The sequence below is a fragment of the Sardina pilchardus genome, chromosome 3 (genome assembly GCF_963854185.1).
Source record: "Sardina pilchardus chromosome 3, fSarPil1.1, whole genome shotgun sequence".
NCBI lineage: Eukaryota > Metazoa > Chordata > Actinopteri > Clupeiformes > Clupeidae > Sardina > Sardina pilchardus.
In genome coordinates, this window is record NC_084996.1 from 15,831,764 (window position 1) to 15,847,005 (window position 15,242).

Here is a 15,242-nt window from a genome sequence, read left to right on the forward strand (position 1 = left end):
CGTGTGTATGTGTGCATGTTCAGCAGACAGTGCACTCTTCATAACCCTTTTTTCTCCCTCATCTCCTTTTCCTGTGGCTCGGACACAAAAGAACTTTCCAGACAGTCCACAGCATACGCAGTCTGCGCGGAATAGTGCTGGCTTTGTGTTTGGAGAGGGGGCTCGCTTGAATTTTTGACCCCTCTGGCTGAACTGCGGTGCTGTTTGCAGCAAGGCACTCTGGGTATTTTTTGAAAGGCCTTGCCTGAGGAACAGAGGAGCTCGCTGATGTTCACCTCAGCAAGGGATCGGGAAAGGTAGCGGGGCCTCCAGATTCCACACAGAAGTTGACTCTGTGTCTTTCTCTCCGTGTCTCTCTCTCTCTCTCTCTTTCTCTCTCTCTGTCTCTTTCTCTCCTCTCTGCCTCTGTCCATCTCTATCGTTCCTCTCCAGACCAGAGACTGGACCTCAACAAGCTGAGTCCCAATGACAGTGACACGGTCAGGGGCCAAATAGTCAGTGAGTATGAGATGAGTCTCAAAAGGAGATGAACCCACATTCCCAACACACTCACAGCACTTCCTGAAATGACCGGAATGTTCTTTTCATCATCACACAGCTAACCAATGGATCCATGTCAATGCATCTCAAAGTCAGTTTGTTCTAACAAGTCACTAGTAAGTCAGTAGAGCAGTCCAGTCAGATGACCTTGGCCTTGTGACGTTAAAAACAAAGAAGGAGAGGGGGCCAGTGGAGCATTGCGTGCAGGAAGGCAGTGAAACATGAGCCCACTGTAGATGTGATTGGTACAAAATAGTTTCCCTTCTACACACACACAGACACACACGCACGCACCCGTCACACGCACACACACCTTTATGCTCTCACGCACATCCCTTAGTGTGTGTGAGGCCAGGCTCACAGGCTCGGTGGCAGCTGCCCTTCTGAAGTCTCATCCCCAAAACCACAACACTCGCCCCTGCAAGGCCATTTTTTTTACGAGCAGAACGTCCCCACACTCTCAGGCTCCCCTGGCTGCTCCATGCTCCCCTCCCCAGCAGTGTGTGTGTGTGTCGGCCGTAAGATAATACAACACAGCCTGTCGTCTGACACCAGTTGTTCCACCTCAGAGTCCTCACCCCACCACTGACGCTGTGAGTCATCCCGTAGGCCACCTATTTAATCTCGCACAGCAGAACAGATCACAGGCCCCTGTAGAAGCCATTACCAGTAGGCCATCCCGTGCAGTTGCTCTGGTGCCAGGGGTCAGTGTCTTAAGTGACGTCCCTGTCTGTGTTTCATCTCCGCAGTGAGTCTGCAGTCCAGAGACCGGATAGGCTCGGGAGGCCCTGTGGTCGACTGCAGCCGCTTGTTCGACAATGACCTTCCTGATGGGTAAGTGTGTGTGTGTGTGGTGTGGTGTGTGTGTGTGTGTGTGTGTGTGTGTGTGTGTGCGCTCTGTGGTGGTATCACTTTCCTTCTTCCCTATCAGAGCAGGCCCAAACCAGCAGACCACCCAAAAAGACCAAAGCCTACAGCTGGCCCAGCCACAGATAAGATAGCCCTTCCTCCGCTCAGCCACTGGACTCCATCAGCAGCACAGGGCCGGCCCCTCTCTAGACAGCGGTGTCATCATCACACAGACGAGACTGCAGCCTCTCATCGGCCCCATTAGCACTAGGCCTGACGTGACTGGAGAGCGCATTAAAGACAGACCGTGTTTTAGGAACTCCAGCCTCCAGTGGGGAGTTGAACCCACGACCTCCTGGCGTCAGTCAGTCAGTCAGTCAGTCAGCCAGCGCTGTGCTGTGCTGCGCTCGCTCTCCATCCTCACTCGCAGTCACATTAGCCCCGACGCAGCGCAGCGCGGGGGGGGGGAAGAGTGGCCCATTTGGTGCGGGGCCCGTAGTCCTCGGCGAGGAGCAAGTGCGAGTGTAGCTCGGGGAGGCAGAGGATGCAGCGAGGCCAGATGGAGGCTGTCCCATTAGAGCGGCGAGGACGCGCGTCACGGATCAAGCTGTTCCCTTTCGTCTGCAGCCTCGGGGCCTCACACACACACACACACACACACACACACACAGATCCAGGACAAGGAGACTTTTTTGGGGGAGCGCTGATGAGCCTATTAACGTGTGTGTGTGTGTGTGTGTGTGTGTGTGTGTGTGTCTGTGTGTGTGTGAGTTAGTGTGTGTGTGTCTGTGTGTGTGTCTGTGTGTCTGTGTCTGTGTCTGTGTCTGTCTTTGTGTCTGTCTTTGTCTCTTTCTTTCTTTTTCTGTGCCTCATTTGGTTTTGTTGCCGTCTGCAGATGGGAAGAGAGGAGGACCGCATCTGGTCGAATTCAGTACCTGAACCATATCACGCGCAGCACACAGTGGGAGAGGCCCACCAGGTGAGTGTACTACTGTACATTACCCACAATTCTGTTCCGCCACCCCTTGGCATGACCGCGACAGCACACACACACACACACACACACACACACACACACACACACGCCCCATCCTTCTCCTCTCTCTCCTCTTTAGCTTCTCTCTTTGTGCTCCTTCTGACTCGAGCCTCAGCGAGCCGCTGCGCAGGCGAGACAAAGCTCTGCCTGTTTCCCCCGAAGACTGAGCGATCTGAGGCGCGAGCAGAGGGCTCTCTTAAAAAGGCCTCTGAATGTGTTTGTTTATGTGTGGGGGGGGGCGCTCGTCCAGGCTCAGCTGCCTTTCCACTGTTTGGTCTGGAGATGTGCAGTGAAGCCACCGCAATGCTAATATATGAATATACAAAGGCCCCGGCCGGCCTTCTACGCCGCTCCACAAAGCATCCATTGATCTCGCCGGACCCCTCGGCCGTTGAAGCGGACACGGTCGGCTCCAGAGCAGTGGCTGCCCTGCGCTTTGGCGGTTTTAACGTCAGTGGGAGGTGGGAAGACGGGAAGACGGGAAGACGGACACAGCGGTGTGTTTTTTTTTTTTTTTTTTAACGATCGGTGCCATTGACATTTTGACGTCAGCCGGGTACCACAGCAACAGCAGCAGCGGCGGTAGCCGCAGGAGACGCGCCGTCGGGGGGGTTTGCAGCATCCGTGCCCGCCCCGCCTCGACAAACATTTAGTCCTTCTCCGTCCGACATAGTAGAGGGTCTGTTGTGCGTCATTCCGCTCTGCGGCCGCACGCCCTACCGTCACCTTTTTTTCAGGTGTCCTCTCACGCGCTTCTCTCTCTCTCTCTCCCACTCTCTCTCTCTCTCTCTCTCTCCCACTCTCTCTCTCTCCTCCGACAGGCCGGCGTCGGAGTACTCCAGCCCCGGGCGGCCGCTCAGCTGCCTGGTGGACGAGAACACGCCCATCATGACGCCCAACGGCGCGGCGGGCGTGCAAGGCGGGAACCTGCGCGTGCAGGAGCGCCGCGTGCGCTCCCAGAGGCACCGCAACTACATGAGCCGCACGCACCTGCACACGCCGCCCGACCTGCCCGAGGGCTACGGTGGGTACCGCCTGCCCTGCGCGCTCACACCCTACTCTTTCACACACACACACACACACACACACACACACATACTCACACACACACACACACACACACACACATACACACACACATACTCACACACACACACACACACACTCACACACACACACACACACACACACACTCTCACACACACACACACACACACACACACACACACACATACTCACACACACACACACACACACACTCACACACACACACACACACACACACTCTCACACACACACTCACACACACACACAGTACAGGACACTCAAGAGTTTTCTGTATGTCAGCCTCTGTGAGAAACACAACTTTGTGTTTGACTTCTACCAAAGGACTTTTGAAATGCCAGACAGACCTATTCAGCTGTGCCATTTCATGCCAATTAAATAGCTTTTGGAGCCAGTTCTTGCTCACATGTGGATGGGCTAAATTGGTGTGAGAACCCCTCTTGTGCTCTTTGGAACCTCTTAACCAATGGGAACGCTCTCTGATGATTCAGCGGGTTCAGTTGACACGTTCCCTTTTGACACACACTGCTCACACAAACTCTCCAGGCACCATTGAATAATTGACGACACCTTGCATGTTTTTGAGTGTGGGATTAGAATAGACTCTATTTAAACCAGGTGAGCAGCTTTTTTAGCGGCCTTTGAAAGGTAGCAGACAAGGTGAACCCAACTGTGTGTGTGAGAAATCCTCTTTTCTGCTTGGAAGCATTGAACACATTAGAGAAGGGTGTTAGCTTGGTTTTAATGACAGCGTAGTTGTCGTGCCTGCACTTTAAAATGCTCTCTCTCTCCTCTGTCTTCTGTTCCTTTTAAATGCTTTTATGAACTGTCTAATTGCATTGCTAGACGTGAGCACTTAACGGTGTTGTGTTGTGTTGTGTTGTGTTGTGTTGTGTTGTGTTGTGTTGTGTTGTGTTGTGTTGTGTTGTGTTGTGTTGTGTTGTGTTGTGTTGCGTTGCGTTGCGTTGCGCTGCGTTGCGTTGCGTTGCGTTGCGTTGCGTTGCGTTGCGTTGCGCATGTCGTTAACTCCTCTGCGTCTCTGTCTCTGTCTCGCCCCACAGAACAGCGCACCACTCAGCAGGGTCAGGTCTACTTCCTGCACACGCAGACCGGCGTTAGCACCTGGCATGACCCGCGGGTGCCCAGGTAAATGCTCCAGGATATATATATGTGTGTGTGTGTGTGTGTGTGTGTGTGTGTAGGTGTAGTGTAGGGACCGAGAACTACCTAAGATACTTCCACTTTACAGTATGTGCCCATGTAAATGCACCACCAAGAGTATGTATTTGTACATGTGCAGGAGACTTCTTTTACTCTTACCACTTTTGAGTCATTCTATTGTGTTCTGTATGCCTATTTGTACACTACTGGGGTCATGGTAGGTAAGTGTCCTCCTGAGGACATGTCCTTCTGAGGACACGTCTCACTTCTGTCCATCTGTGTGTCCGCCTGCTCCATCAGGGACCTGAGTAATGTGAACTGTGAGGAGCTGGGGCCTCTGCCACCGGGCTGGGAGATTCGGAACACGGCCACCGGACGGGTCTACTTTGTGGACCACAACAACCGCACCACGCAGTTCACGGACCCGCGACTCTCCGCCAACCTCCACCTCGTGCTCAAGTGAGTCCCTCTCTGCCTTTTCCCCGCGCACCAGCATGACCCAGGCATTTCCGATCTCGCAAGCCCGAGCATGAGCTTCGGGGGGCGGGGGAGACTGGATTTTTTTTTTTTCCTAGATATGCGTGGTTGCCAAGTATGTCTCCTTCAGACACTATCTCAGGGAGACGCATGGCAGAGCAGCAGTATGTTACATGATCTCCCGGCAGTAGACAAAAGAGCGGCTGGAGCGGGAGTCTCCGTGTGAATTAACACTGTTTATTTTCTTTTCTGTCTGGAGCAGCCCAAGTGCTAATGGTTCCCGTGCCACGCCTGATGGTCCGAACAGGTGAGTTCTGCTCTGGACACACTCCTTTGCCCCCCCCCCTCTCTCTCTCTCTCTCTCCTCTCTCTCTCTCTCTCCTCTCCCTCTCTCTCCCTCTCTCTCTCTCACCCTCTGCTCTCTATCTGTTTGTCTCAGCTTGTCTGGGTTAATCTCTCCTGGTCCCCCCTCTCCGTCTGTCTACCTTCCTCACACTTCTCTCCTCTGCGCTTCCTCTCGTGGCATGTGTGAGGTGGGAGACAGGACAGGAATGCGCTGGTGGACAGCTCAGGTTTCTCTGCCAGATCTCTGTTCTGTGTCGCATTGGAGAACAGTTTTTTTTCTCTCTCTCTCTCTCTTCTCCTCTGTATTTCTCTCTCTCTCTTCTCCTCTGTATTTCTCTCTCTTTCTCTCTCTCTCTCTCTCTCTCTCTCTCTCTTCTCCTCTGTATTTCTCTCTCTTCTCTTCTGTATTTCTCTCTCTCTCTCTCTCTCTCTCTCTCTCTCTCTTCTCCTCTGTATTTCTTTCCCTCCCTTCCCCGACCGACTTCGCCTCCCAGGCCCCTCTCGGCAATTTGGAGAGGAATCTCCGGCGAAAAAACGAAGGGGGCTGGCATTCCCAGTATGTTTGCCACGCAGGAATGTGTCTCGTGCACAGAAAAACTGCCCGCACCGGCCATCTGCGCGCCCGCCCGCCGGACGCAGACGCTCACATGTTGTTCCAGGACGAGGTTCGGAGTTCGGGGCAGGGCCAGCGCCGTCAGCTGGCCTGCGGTTCCGCGGTCGCCGCCAAAGTGGAGTTTGTGTTTCGTGTGGAGCGGAGCTGCCCACAGCGCACAGTCCCACACCTCGCCATAGCGCGGGGGTAATGATCACCAGATGAGTGGGGCCTGTAATTAGGCAAATACAAGGCTGTTTATAATAGATTTCCAGCCAGCGTGTCCAACCCAAGACACAAGTCAGGTCTTTAAGTGAAGGTTTGGGGATGAATGTGTGGTGATGTCTGGACAAGAGGGATGGGTGGATGGAGGGAGGGAGGGAGGGAGGGGGAGGAGGGTGTCCTCTGGGAGATGCCGTCCCCTGTCCACGGGGAGAGATGCGGGTGATCCACTGATTGCTGCTTGGAAGGGACAGGCCCCTCTGGGTCAGCCAGTGAACTTCGACACACAGGAAACAGATGGAGAAAGTCCGCTGCGGTTTGGGTCCGACCCGGAATAGGGGTCCACGGAGGTCTCATGTGACCCCCAGACTGTGAGATCCTCCTCTTGCGTCCTCCACGCATCAATGACCATTCCCAGAGGCTTCTAGTGGAATCTGAAGTTGGCACCGAGCGGTTATGAGTTAGTGCGCATTCCAGAGAACGATACGAGGAGACAAAAATGAAAACGGGAAAAGATACCAGCTGGCTTTTCCCCAAAACATCTGCCTTTTATCAAGTCTAGAGAGCGATTTGAGCAATTCACACCCCGACACCGTCATGCTGCAAGAATGTGTCGTATACATATGTCACAGCTATCACAGTTCTGCAGCCTGTTTTATATCTTCAGGAAATATGAAGCTGCCAGGGTCAGGCTCTTGCCACTTGCACGAGCATCCTCACTGACCAGGTCTGTCACTGGAGCCGATCGTGTATAGATCGCGTACAGTCTGAGTGCCTCTCAGTAGTGCAGCGTCGGTGGAGAGGTGACACATGAGCTGTGCTCCGAGCGCTTGCTGCAATGCACGTGTTCCTGTTGGGTGTATAACGAGCGGACAAAAGCATTTGTGCGCACACACACACACACGCACGCACGCACGCACGCACGCACGCACATACACACACACACACACACTCACGCACGCACATAAAGGCATAACCGCACTGGCGCACTCCTAATTTGTCTGGAGTGTTGCTCTCGCTCGCCAATGTTTGGGTGCTGTCTGGCAGGGCTGCTCCTTTCCTGCTGGCCGCTGCCCCTCCCCACCCCGCCTCGCCCCTCGCCCCTCGCCCTCTGGGAGTCTAGTCAGCAGGAACTCTGGGAAGACGGAGAGAGAGTGCGGCCAGGGCTGGAGTGGCTGGCAGTGGGGCGGGCGGGCGGGCAGGCGGGCGGGCGGGTTGGGCAGGATGTTAGTGTGGCGTTAGCAGCGCTGCCGGTGTGGGGGATCAGCTGGGTGGGGTCCCCCCTTCCAGACACCCCTCCTCACCTCAGGAATGCCAGCCAGGCAGGGGAGGTGGGGTTGAGGTCGGGGTTGGGGGGGGTTGCACTGCACTGGCTGAACCCTCTCCAATTCCCTTTGCGGCTTCAGCACAACTGGGTCACACACACACACACACACACACATAGACAAAGACATGCAAAAAGCCAGCCCAGAGACCTCGGAAATACCATTCTGAGAAAGGCTCTGCCATGGGCCACTACATTTGAATTTCTGTAATAAGTACAGAGGACAGAAAATGTGGATGGACTGAATTACCCTTACTGACACAGCATCATTCAACAGCAGCTGAAACGAGCAGTACATGAGTGCATTTTGTTTTTATCTGTACTAGAATTCTCTTGCTCTGGGTCCAGCAGATTAATCTTGCGCTGGGCTCTGACCCAGACAGTTTGGCTTCTCTTTAACTTGTATGCTGCTGCTGCATGACCCAACCACTGTGATAGCGTTATCTGCTGTAGTCATTTGAGATTGGCCACATGAGTGTGTAGACGGCGCGCACCAAGACGTTGAAACATTGATCTGTCGTGAGGTTTGCGACGTCCATGAGCGGCGAAGGCGGGCGTGAGTGCACGTCAGGTCTCCCTGAGCTGACGGTCCTCCAGACGTCCGCCCCTGTTTGTTTTACGTCTCCATCTGTCGGCGCTTCTGGGCTCGTGCGTCGCCACTGCTAACGCATTTCCCCCCCCGGAGGAAGCCGACTGCGACTGCAGCGCCTCGTGTGCGTCGAGTGCCCATTTATGTACGCAAGAGTCTCCTACCCACGCTCCTCTCCTTTTAGCACGGTTCCCGAAACAGGAGCCGCGCGGAGCCCCTGGCTTCGTTTAGTTCTAACCTGCAGCACCACTCAGACTAACAGTGAAGAACGCTCCTAAGAAGTTCTTTGCACGAGCTTCTTAACGAATCTGGGAAACCCCGGCCAATTTGTGTAGACTAGCAGATATTGCCATTGTTCTTATTTCACCTTCTAAAGCCTGCCTGTGGTCCTGTCCCCTCCGCAGTCGTCCGCCGCAGCTGAAGGAGCAGACCCAGCAGGTGCTGGTGTGCGCGGGGCAGCTGCCCGAGGACCCGGAGTGCCTGACGGTGCCGCGCTACAAGCGGGACCTGGTGCAGAAGCTGAAGGTGCTGCGGCAGGAGCTGTCCCAGCAGCAGCCCCAGGCCGGACACTGCCGCATCGAAGTGTCGCGCGAGGAGATCTTCGAGGTGAGACCACGTCGGGGCGTCCTCTATAATGCATAGAACAACATGGAAGCGCTACACACACACACACACACACACACACACACACACACACAAACACACACACAAACACACACACATCCTTCCCAATGTGCACACAATACATGCACACACATGAACATCACATATACACATACAAGAACAACGTGTGAGAGAAGGACTTACTTGCTAGAGATAGATGGGTTGTGCACAGGTCTCACAGTGGCTTGGCTGGTCGATAAGTTATTTTGTAAATGTTTTAAATGTTTATATTCATTCAGAAATATGTCATCCCCGGAGATGTAAAAGTCCGGCTTCAGAAAGTAAAAGTCCTGCCATGCATTGTTTCTGCCTGTGCACTTAGCACAGGTGATTTCACTGATTAGTGGATCAAACTGGCTTAAGACAGAGTCTTTCTTATGAGGAGACACATCACTCAAAGAATCTCCCATAGAAATGTAATGGGGTTAGTTCTTAACACAAACATGGCAGTCGTCTACACATAGTCCGCCCCTTCCGGCGCCAAAAGTTGACGTAAATGCATTGTGCCTATCATGTGTTGTGATCTCACAGCAGGAGTGTGGTTGGTGCCATGAAGCCTTGCGCACACACAGTTCTGCGCTGCAATATGGCTGCCAAGTGTAGGGACTTCACTTGCCTAAAAGTTCTTTGCTTAAGAGTTAAATAAAGATTTTTTAAAAAATCAGCTGATTAAGTGAATGGTTGGAACAAAAATGTGGCAGGACTTCTACTTTCGGAAGCTGTTTTTCTTTTACATCTCTGACAATATTCTCCCCTAGTAGCTTAGCCACTCATGATATTCAATATTTATCACCTTTGGCTTCTTCTTCTCCTCATTCATCTGAGACTGATGTGTACAACATTCAGACAGAGAGAGAGATGGAGAGCAGAGCAACACGGGCAGAGCATCTGTGCTCAGTGTGCTAATGTGCTTCAAAGAGAGTGCACGTCCTGCGAGGAGCCCTCTGCTGGTCAAGCGGAGGAACTACAGCTTTCAGGCTCATCATCGGTCTCTTGCTGTCTGTGTTCTGCCATTAGTTGTGTGAAAAAGCTAGCCATAGCTTTACTGTCCCGGTATTAAGTTTCTGACTTTTGAAGGTCAGTGCCACAGCCTGGCAGAGTTCTGCAAATACCCCTTTTCTGCTGGTGTTGTTGTTACTGATAAACTGCATGGGGACAAGACAGAGGAGAGATTGAGAGTTTGTCTGTGTACACCTATCAGCTTCAATCAGAGGCATGTGAAGGGGGGGAGGGGGGTTGAGGTTTCAAAGGGCCTGTGTCGAGACTTGTAGTGATAAAGAGTGTGCCCTCTGAGATCTATGTGATGTGTCTCTTCCAGGAGTCCTACCGCCAGGTGATGAAGATGAGACCCAAGGACTTGTGGAAGAGACTGATGGTCAAGTTCCGCGGAGAAGAAGGACTGGACTACGGGGGAGTAGCCAGGTTAGAGGCCTCACACTGAACACAGAATCACACTTGGCATTGGTGGAAGAAACTGAATGCAGCAATTTGTTGTTTGTTGTTTTTTTTTTTATTTGAAGGGATTGTGCATATGATTAACATTTGTATACCATATAGATGTACAGCCTTGCAGGCTAGTTTTCATCTGCAGGCCCTGAGGTATATGATATATAATTTGTGTGATATATATATATGAGAGAGAGAGAGAGAGAGAGAGAGAGAGATGAAGGTCAGATAAGCGCACCTGTTTTCCCATCTCCACTTGGGCTATGTACTAAGCAGGGACTGAAAACAGGAGGATTTTTCCATATGGGTTTGTTCTGAGCAAAAACATTATTTTCCCGTTCCTCTAGTCTAAATGGTAACTGGTTAGAATGTTCTAGAAGAACAGTAAATAACGTTCCTGTAAAAATGACATTGCCTTTACAAATTGATGTATGAACAGTGCCATAATACTGTACGTTTTGCCCAAAAGCGCTATAGCATAAATGAAAGCACATAAGATATCAAGGCTAGCTGTTATTAAACACTGTGCCTGAATTCCTGCGTTGGACTAGATTTGAAAGTAGGTAATTAGCCTATATAATATCATATCTTCAAAAATGTCTGATAACCCAACTTCAGACTCAGAAAATGTTCTTGCTTAGCCTAACTAACCTATGTGTGATGCATCCAATTGCATGCCAGGCCCATAGATATTTTCCTAGTGTCTCTGGTAGCCTATGTTATTTCACACAATGTTTCAGTAATTTAGATGACATACTTGGTTAGATATGTTGGATATGAAAATATCAGTTAGATGGTGTTTGAGACAAAAATCCTTTTCATTAATTAGTAGGTCCTATTATACAGGGGAAATTCAAATTCCCCGGAAGTTCAGGCAGGGTTCACCCAGCCTACAGGGGAGACTCTTATTCATAAAATCTGACTAAATGCATCCTGTACTTGGTCTGGGGAACACTGTGTGGGCAGGTAACTTTAAAAGCCTATGGACTTTAGAATAATATTCTAAGAAAGGTTAATCGGAGCAATAAATACTGTTATTAACTATTTATCTAACATCGAAAATAGCATTTTCACTCTGGAACAAGTGTGAAAGCTAGAACAAGTTAAAAAGCTGCACCTGCAAAAAAACGTATCAAGGTGTGCAGGTCCTTTCTTGACACTCTGGAACAAGTAAAATAGTTTTTTCTCCATTTTTTGGTTACATTCATCCAAAAATTGTGTTTGTTTCTGTTTTTCGTTTTCTGAACCGTTTTTAATCCCTAGTACCAAGCACTAGTAGTTATCTGGTTTGGGACTGACCACCGCACAAAAACAGATTTTCCAGCATGCCTTTTCCAACGACAAGACAACAGACACCAGACACCAGTTAGCACAGTTCAAAGCGATCCAGGCTCAACATAACTTTCCAATAGATTCACAATAGATTCACCGGGTCACATAGTGAATTTCTTTAGTCCCTTACTGAATTTATTTGAATAGTTCTATTGCAATTTATGTAATTGAGTGTGAATGTGTGATTTGATCTCTCTTTGTCAGCTGGTCAGTTTCAGTTTTTTTTTTTGTTGTGTTTTTGTGCTGTAGGGAGTGGCTGTATCTGCTATCCCATGAGATGCTGAATCCATACTACGGCCTGTTCCAGTACTCACGGGACGACATCTACACCCTGCAGATCAACCCGGACTCAGCGGTCAACCCTGTGAGTCCCACGCAGTCACCCACGAGCACTCCAGAACACACCGCACCACACCACACTACACAATCCCCTTTATTCAACCTGTGAGTCTCCATCTCACTCACACACACACACACACACACACACACACACACAAACACACAGTCTCAAAAATAGATAGCCAGTAGATACACACGTCCTTGAGGTCAGCTTGACTCATGTGTCAGTCTAGTGAAACCCACGTCAGAGCACTTAACCTGGCCTTAAAATCGCTAGAGGCTGCAGATGACCGCCCGTCCCTGACCTAGCGTGCGTATCTGTGTACCCCCACCCTCCCATCTCCACCCCTCAGGAGCACCTGTCCTACTTCCACTTCGTGGGGCGGATCATGGGCATGGCGGTGTTCCACGGGCACTACATCGACGGCGGCTTCACGCTGCCCTTCTACAAGCAGCTGCTGGGCAAGCCCATCACCCTGGACGACATGGAGTCCGTGGACCCCGACCTGCACAACAGTCTGGTCTGGATCCTGTAAGTGTTCTCAACCAGGAGAAGACGCACAAATACGCACACACACACACACACACACACACACACACTCTCACACACACACACACACACACACACACACACACACACCTCAACACCATGAAATGCACACATTCAGCTGCTTAGTTACAATGTGGTAAGGGATGCTCTAAAAGCTGTGTGTGTGTGTGTGTGTGTGTGACTTTATAGGGACAATGATATCACAGGGGTGCTGGACCACACCTTCTGCGTTGAGCACAACGCGTACGGCGAGATCATTCAGCACGAGCTCAAGCCCAACGGCAAAAACATTCCCGTCAACCAGGACAACAAGAAGGAATACGTCAGGTGAGCAGCGCACTTCCCACCTCCGGCCCGTCCTCTCCCCCTCAGGGTGACCGTTCCTTTCATGTCCGAAGTCGGACTAACCCTCCCCCTCACGCCTTACATGACCCCCCAAGGACTAGTAATGCACCGATTCAAAATCTGCCCTCCCTTTCAATTAGAATTGACAAATGTGACCCTGTAAAGCGGAACCAGTCGTTTCGGTAAAATGTATTAAATTAAGTTATTGTGCTCACGTGAACAGCCATAAACTAAGCTTTCCAACGATATCTATATCGAGGGTATTACACAAACTATCGCTAAGATAACCGCATCCAAAGTTGACATGGTTCTCCTGTCACCATATGCCAGAAGAGGAGAAATCACCTTTTTAAGCGGCGCGTGCACAACGGGAATGACAGCAAATGTGTTGAATCTTCGCTGGGTTTAACAGTCAAAACTTATGTTTTTCCGTGAAATGCGTTCACGATATGAAACTGTAGACTGTATACAGTCGAATTATGCGAAAACGTGAAATTCAACATTTTAACCCGGAAGTTTGTTATTGTTGATTTTCTCAAAATAACGTTGTGCGCAAAACGACTGATTTCGCTTTGAATGGTCACAAATATAGTAGGTCTACATGTGAAGTTGTTGTCACTCTGAGCATTAGAGCTTGATACACAGATGGCTCTTGATGGCTCTCTGGATGTCATGCATGTCCACTGCAGCAGAAGGCTGCCACCGTGATGCGTTGTGTGGTCACCGTGCTCTCTCACTCCTGCAGGCTGTATGTGAACTGGCGCTTCCTGCGAGGCATTGAGGCTCAGTTCCTGGCGCTTCAGAAGGGCTTCAATGAGGTCATCCCCCAGCACCTGCTCAAAGCCTTTGATGAGAAAGAGTTGGAGGTGAGACTCACACACACACACACACACACACTCACACACTCTGAGCTCCTGCCTCCCCACATGACATAATCCTACTATTGCCAGCAAGCTTCTGTTCGTTGAGTCTACAGATAGTAGATAGTGAAAACATGTAAATAAGGTCTTTTATGGTGTGGCAGAGTGAAACTAGCTGTTGTTCTGATCAAAGGCCTGGCCAAGATAACGATAACCTCAGTAACCTCAATACGTTCTTGTCTCTGTCTGCATCTCTCATCATGTCTTTTCTTCTCTTTCCGGTCCTGCTCGCATCCAGCTCATTGTGTGTGGCCTGGGTAAGATAGACATTAACGACTGGAAGTCAAACACGCGTCTGAAGCACTGCACGGCAGACAGCAACAGCGTGAAGTGGTTCTGGCGGGCCGTGGAGTCCTACGACGAGGAGAGGCGGGCGCGGCTGCTGCAGTTTGTCACCGGCTCCTCCCGAGTCCCCCTGCAGGGCTTCAAGGCCCTCCAAGGTAACCAACGCCAGCCTTGTACCGTGACATTCCACACAGTGTGTAACCTAATAGTCCATGATGAAGATAGATAGATAGATAGATAGATAGATAGATAGATAGATAGACAGATAGATAGATAGATAGATAGATAGATACTGTAGATAGATAGATAGTTAAAGCATAAAAAGGGATTCATGCCATTTCGTATTGCCCTGAGCCCCGGTCATTTTGTTTAAATCTATGGAAATGCTCGATGGAAATGCTCATATATATCTTACAGAAAGTAGTCCGAAAGTGCTCACAGTCACTTTCCAGTAGTGATGGTAATTTCAAAAGTTATTCAATACAAGTTCTTGATACCCTTCCTAGGACAGTAACGTTATTTGTGTCAGTGTACATCTTCTCTGCATATCTAATTATGAATTCTCTCTTGTTTGTAGGGGCTGCTGGGCCAAGACTGTTCACTATTCATCAGATTGATGCCAGCACAAATAACCTGCCCAAAGCTCATACCTGGTGAGTTACTGATCTGTTGTATTGTTATTGTATTAAATATCAAGCTAATAGGCCAGGGTTCTATAATCAGGGATTAGAAATGGTTCAAAGTGCGAAAATTAATTACATTTTTCTATGTACTGTACAGAACCGAAATGGATACAAAACAATTTTCAATTTTACATAACCCGTTAATAACCTTTCTTTGAATATTATTCAAAAGTCCATAGGCTTGTGATGTCACCTGCCCACACTGTGTTCACTAGACCCCTTATAGGATGACTTTAGTCAGATTTTATGAATCAGTGTCTCCCTTGTAGAATAGGCTAGACCAACTAGTTGATAAAAAGGATTTTCATATCCAACACTGACTAACTGCCTTTTCAATGTATGAAGCCTAAATTACTGAAACATTGTGTGTAATAACATAGGCTACCAGAGACACTAGGAAAATATCTAGGCCTAGTAGTGTCATGCAGTTGGTAGCACCACACATATTACTACAGGGCTTAAAGCAAGGACATTTTCTG

The 15,242-nt window shown here is 50.0% G+C and overlaps 1 protein-coding gene across 2 annotated transcripts in view; it reads left to right on the plus strand.

Annotated features, from left to right (window-relative positions):
• smurf2 (SMAD specific E3 ubiquitin protein ligase 2) overlaps positions 1 to 15,242 on the plus strand; it is a 38,712-nt gene that overhangs the window by 20,272 nt on the left and 3,198 nt on the right. The window contains exons 5-19 of one of the 2 annotated variants that reach the window (XM_062532103.1): positions 433 to 498; positions 1,290 to 1,374; positions 2,285 to 2,368; positions 3,247 to 3,449; positions 4,552 to 4,636; positions 4,952 to 5,110; positions 5,388 to 5,435; positions 8,605 to 8,806; positions 10,182 to 10,285; positions 11,891 to 12,005; positions 12,334 to 12,512; positions 12,720 to 12,857; positions 13,621 to 13,741; positions 14,034 to 14,235; positions 14,658 to 14,733. In XM_062532103.1, coding sequence (XP_062388087.1) covers positions 433 to 498; positions 1,290 to 1,374; positions 2,285 to 2,368; positions 3,247 to 3,449; positions 4,552 to 4,636; positions 4,952 to 5,110; positions 5,388 to 5,435; positions 8,605 to 8,806; positions 10,182 to 10,285; positions 11,891 to 12,005; positions 12,334 to 12,512; positions 12,720 to 12,857; positions 13,621 to 13,741; positions 14,034 to 14,235; positions 14,658 to 14,733 — 1,867 coding nt within the window. The remainder of the gene's footprint in view (positions 1 to 432; positions 499 to 1,289; positions 1,375 to 2,284; positions 2,369 to 3,246; positions 3,450 to 4,551; positions 4,637 to 4,951; positions 5,111 to 5,387; positions 5,436 to 8,604; positions 8,807 to 10,181; positions 10,286 to 11,890; positions 12,006 to 12,333; positions 12,513 to 12,719; positions 12,858 to 13,620; positions 13,742 to 14,033; positions 14,236 to 14,657; positions 14,734 to 15,242) is intronic. The other variant, XM_062532104.1, reaches the window with a different exon arrangement.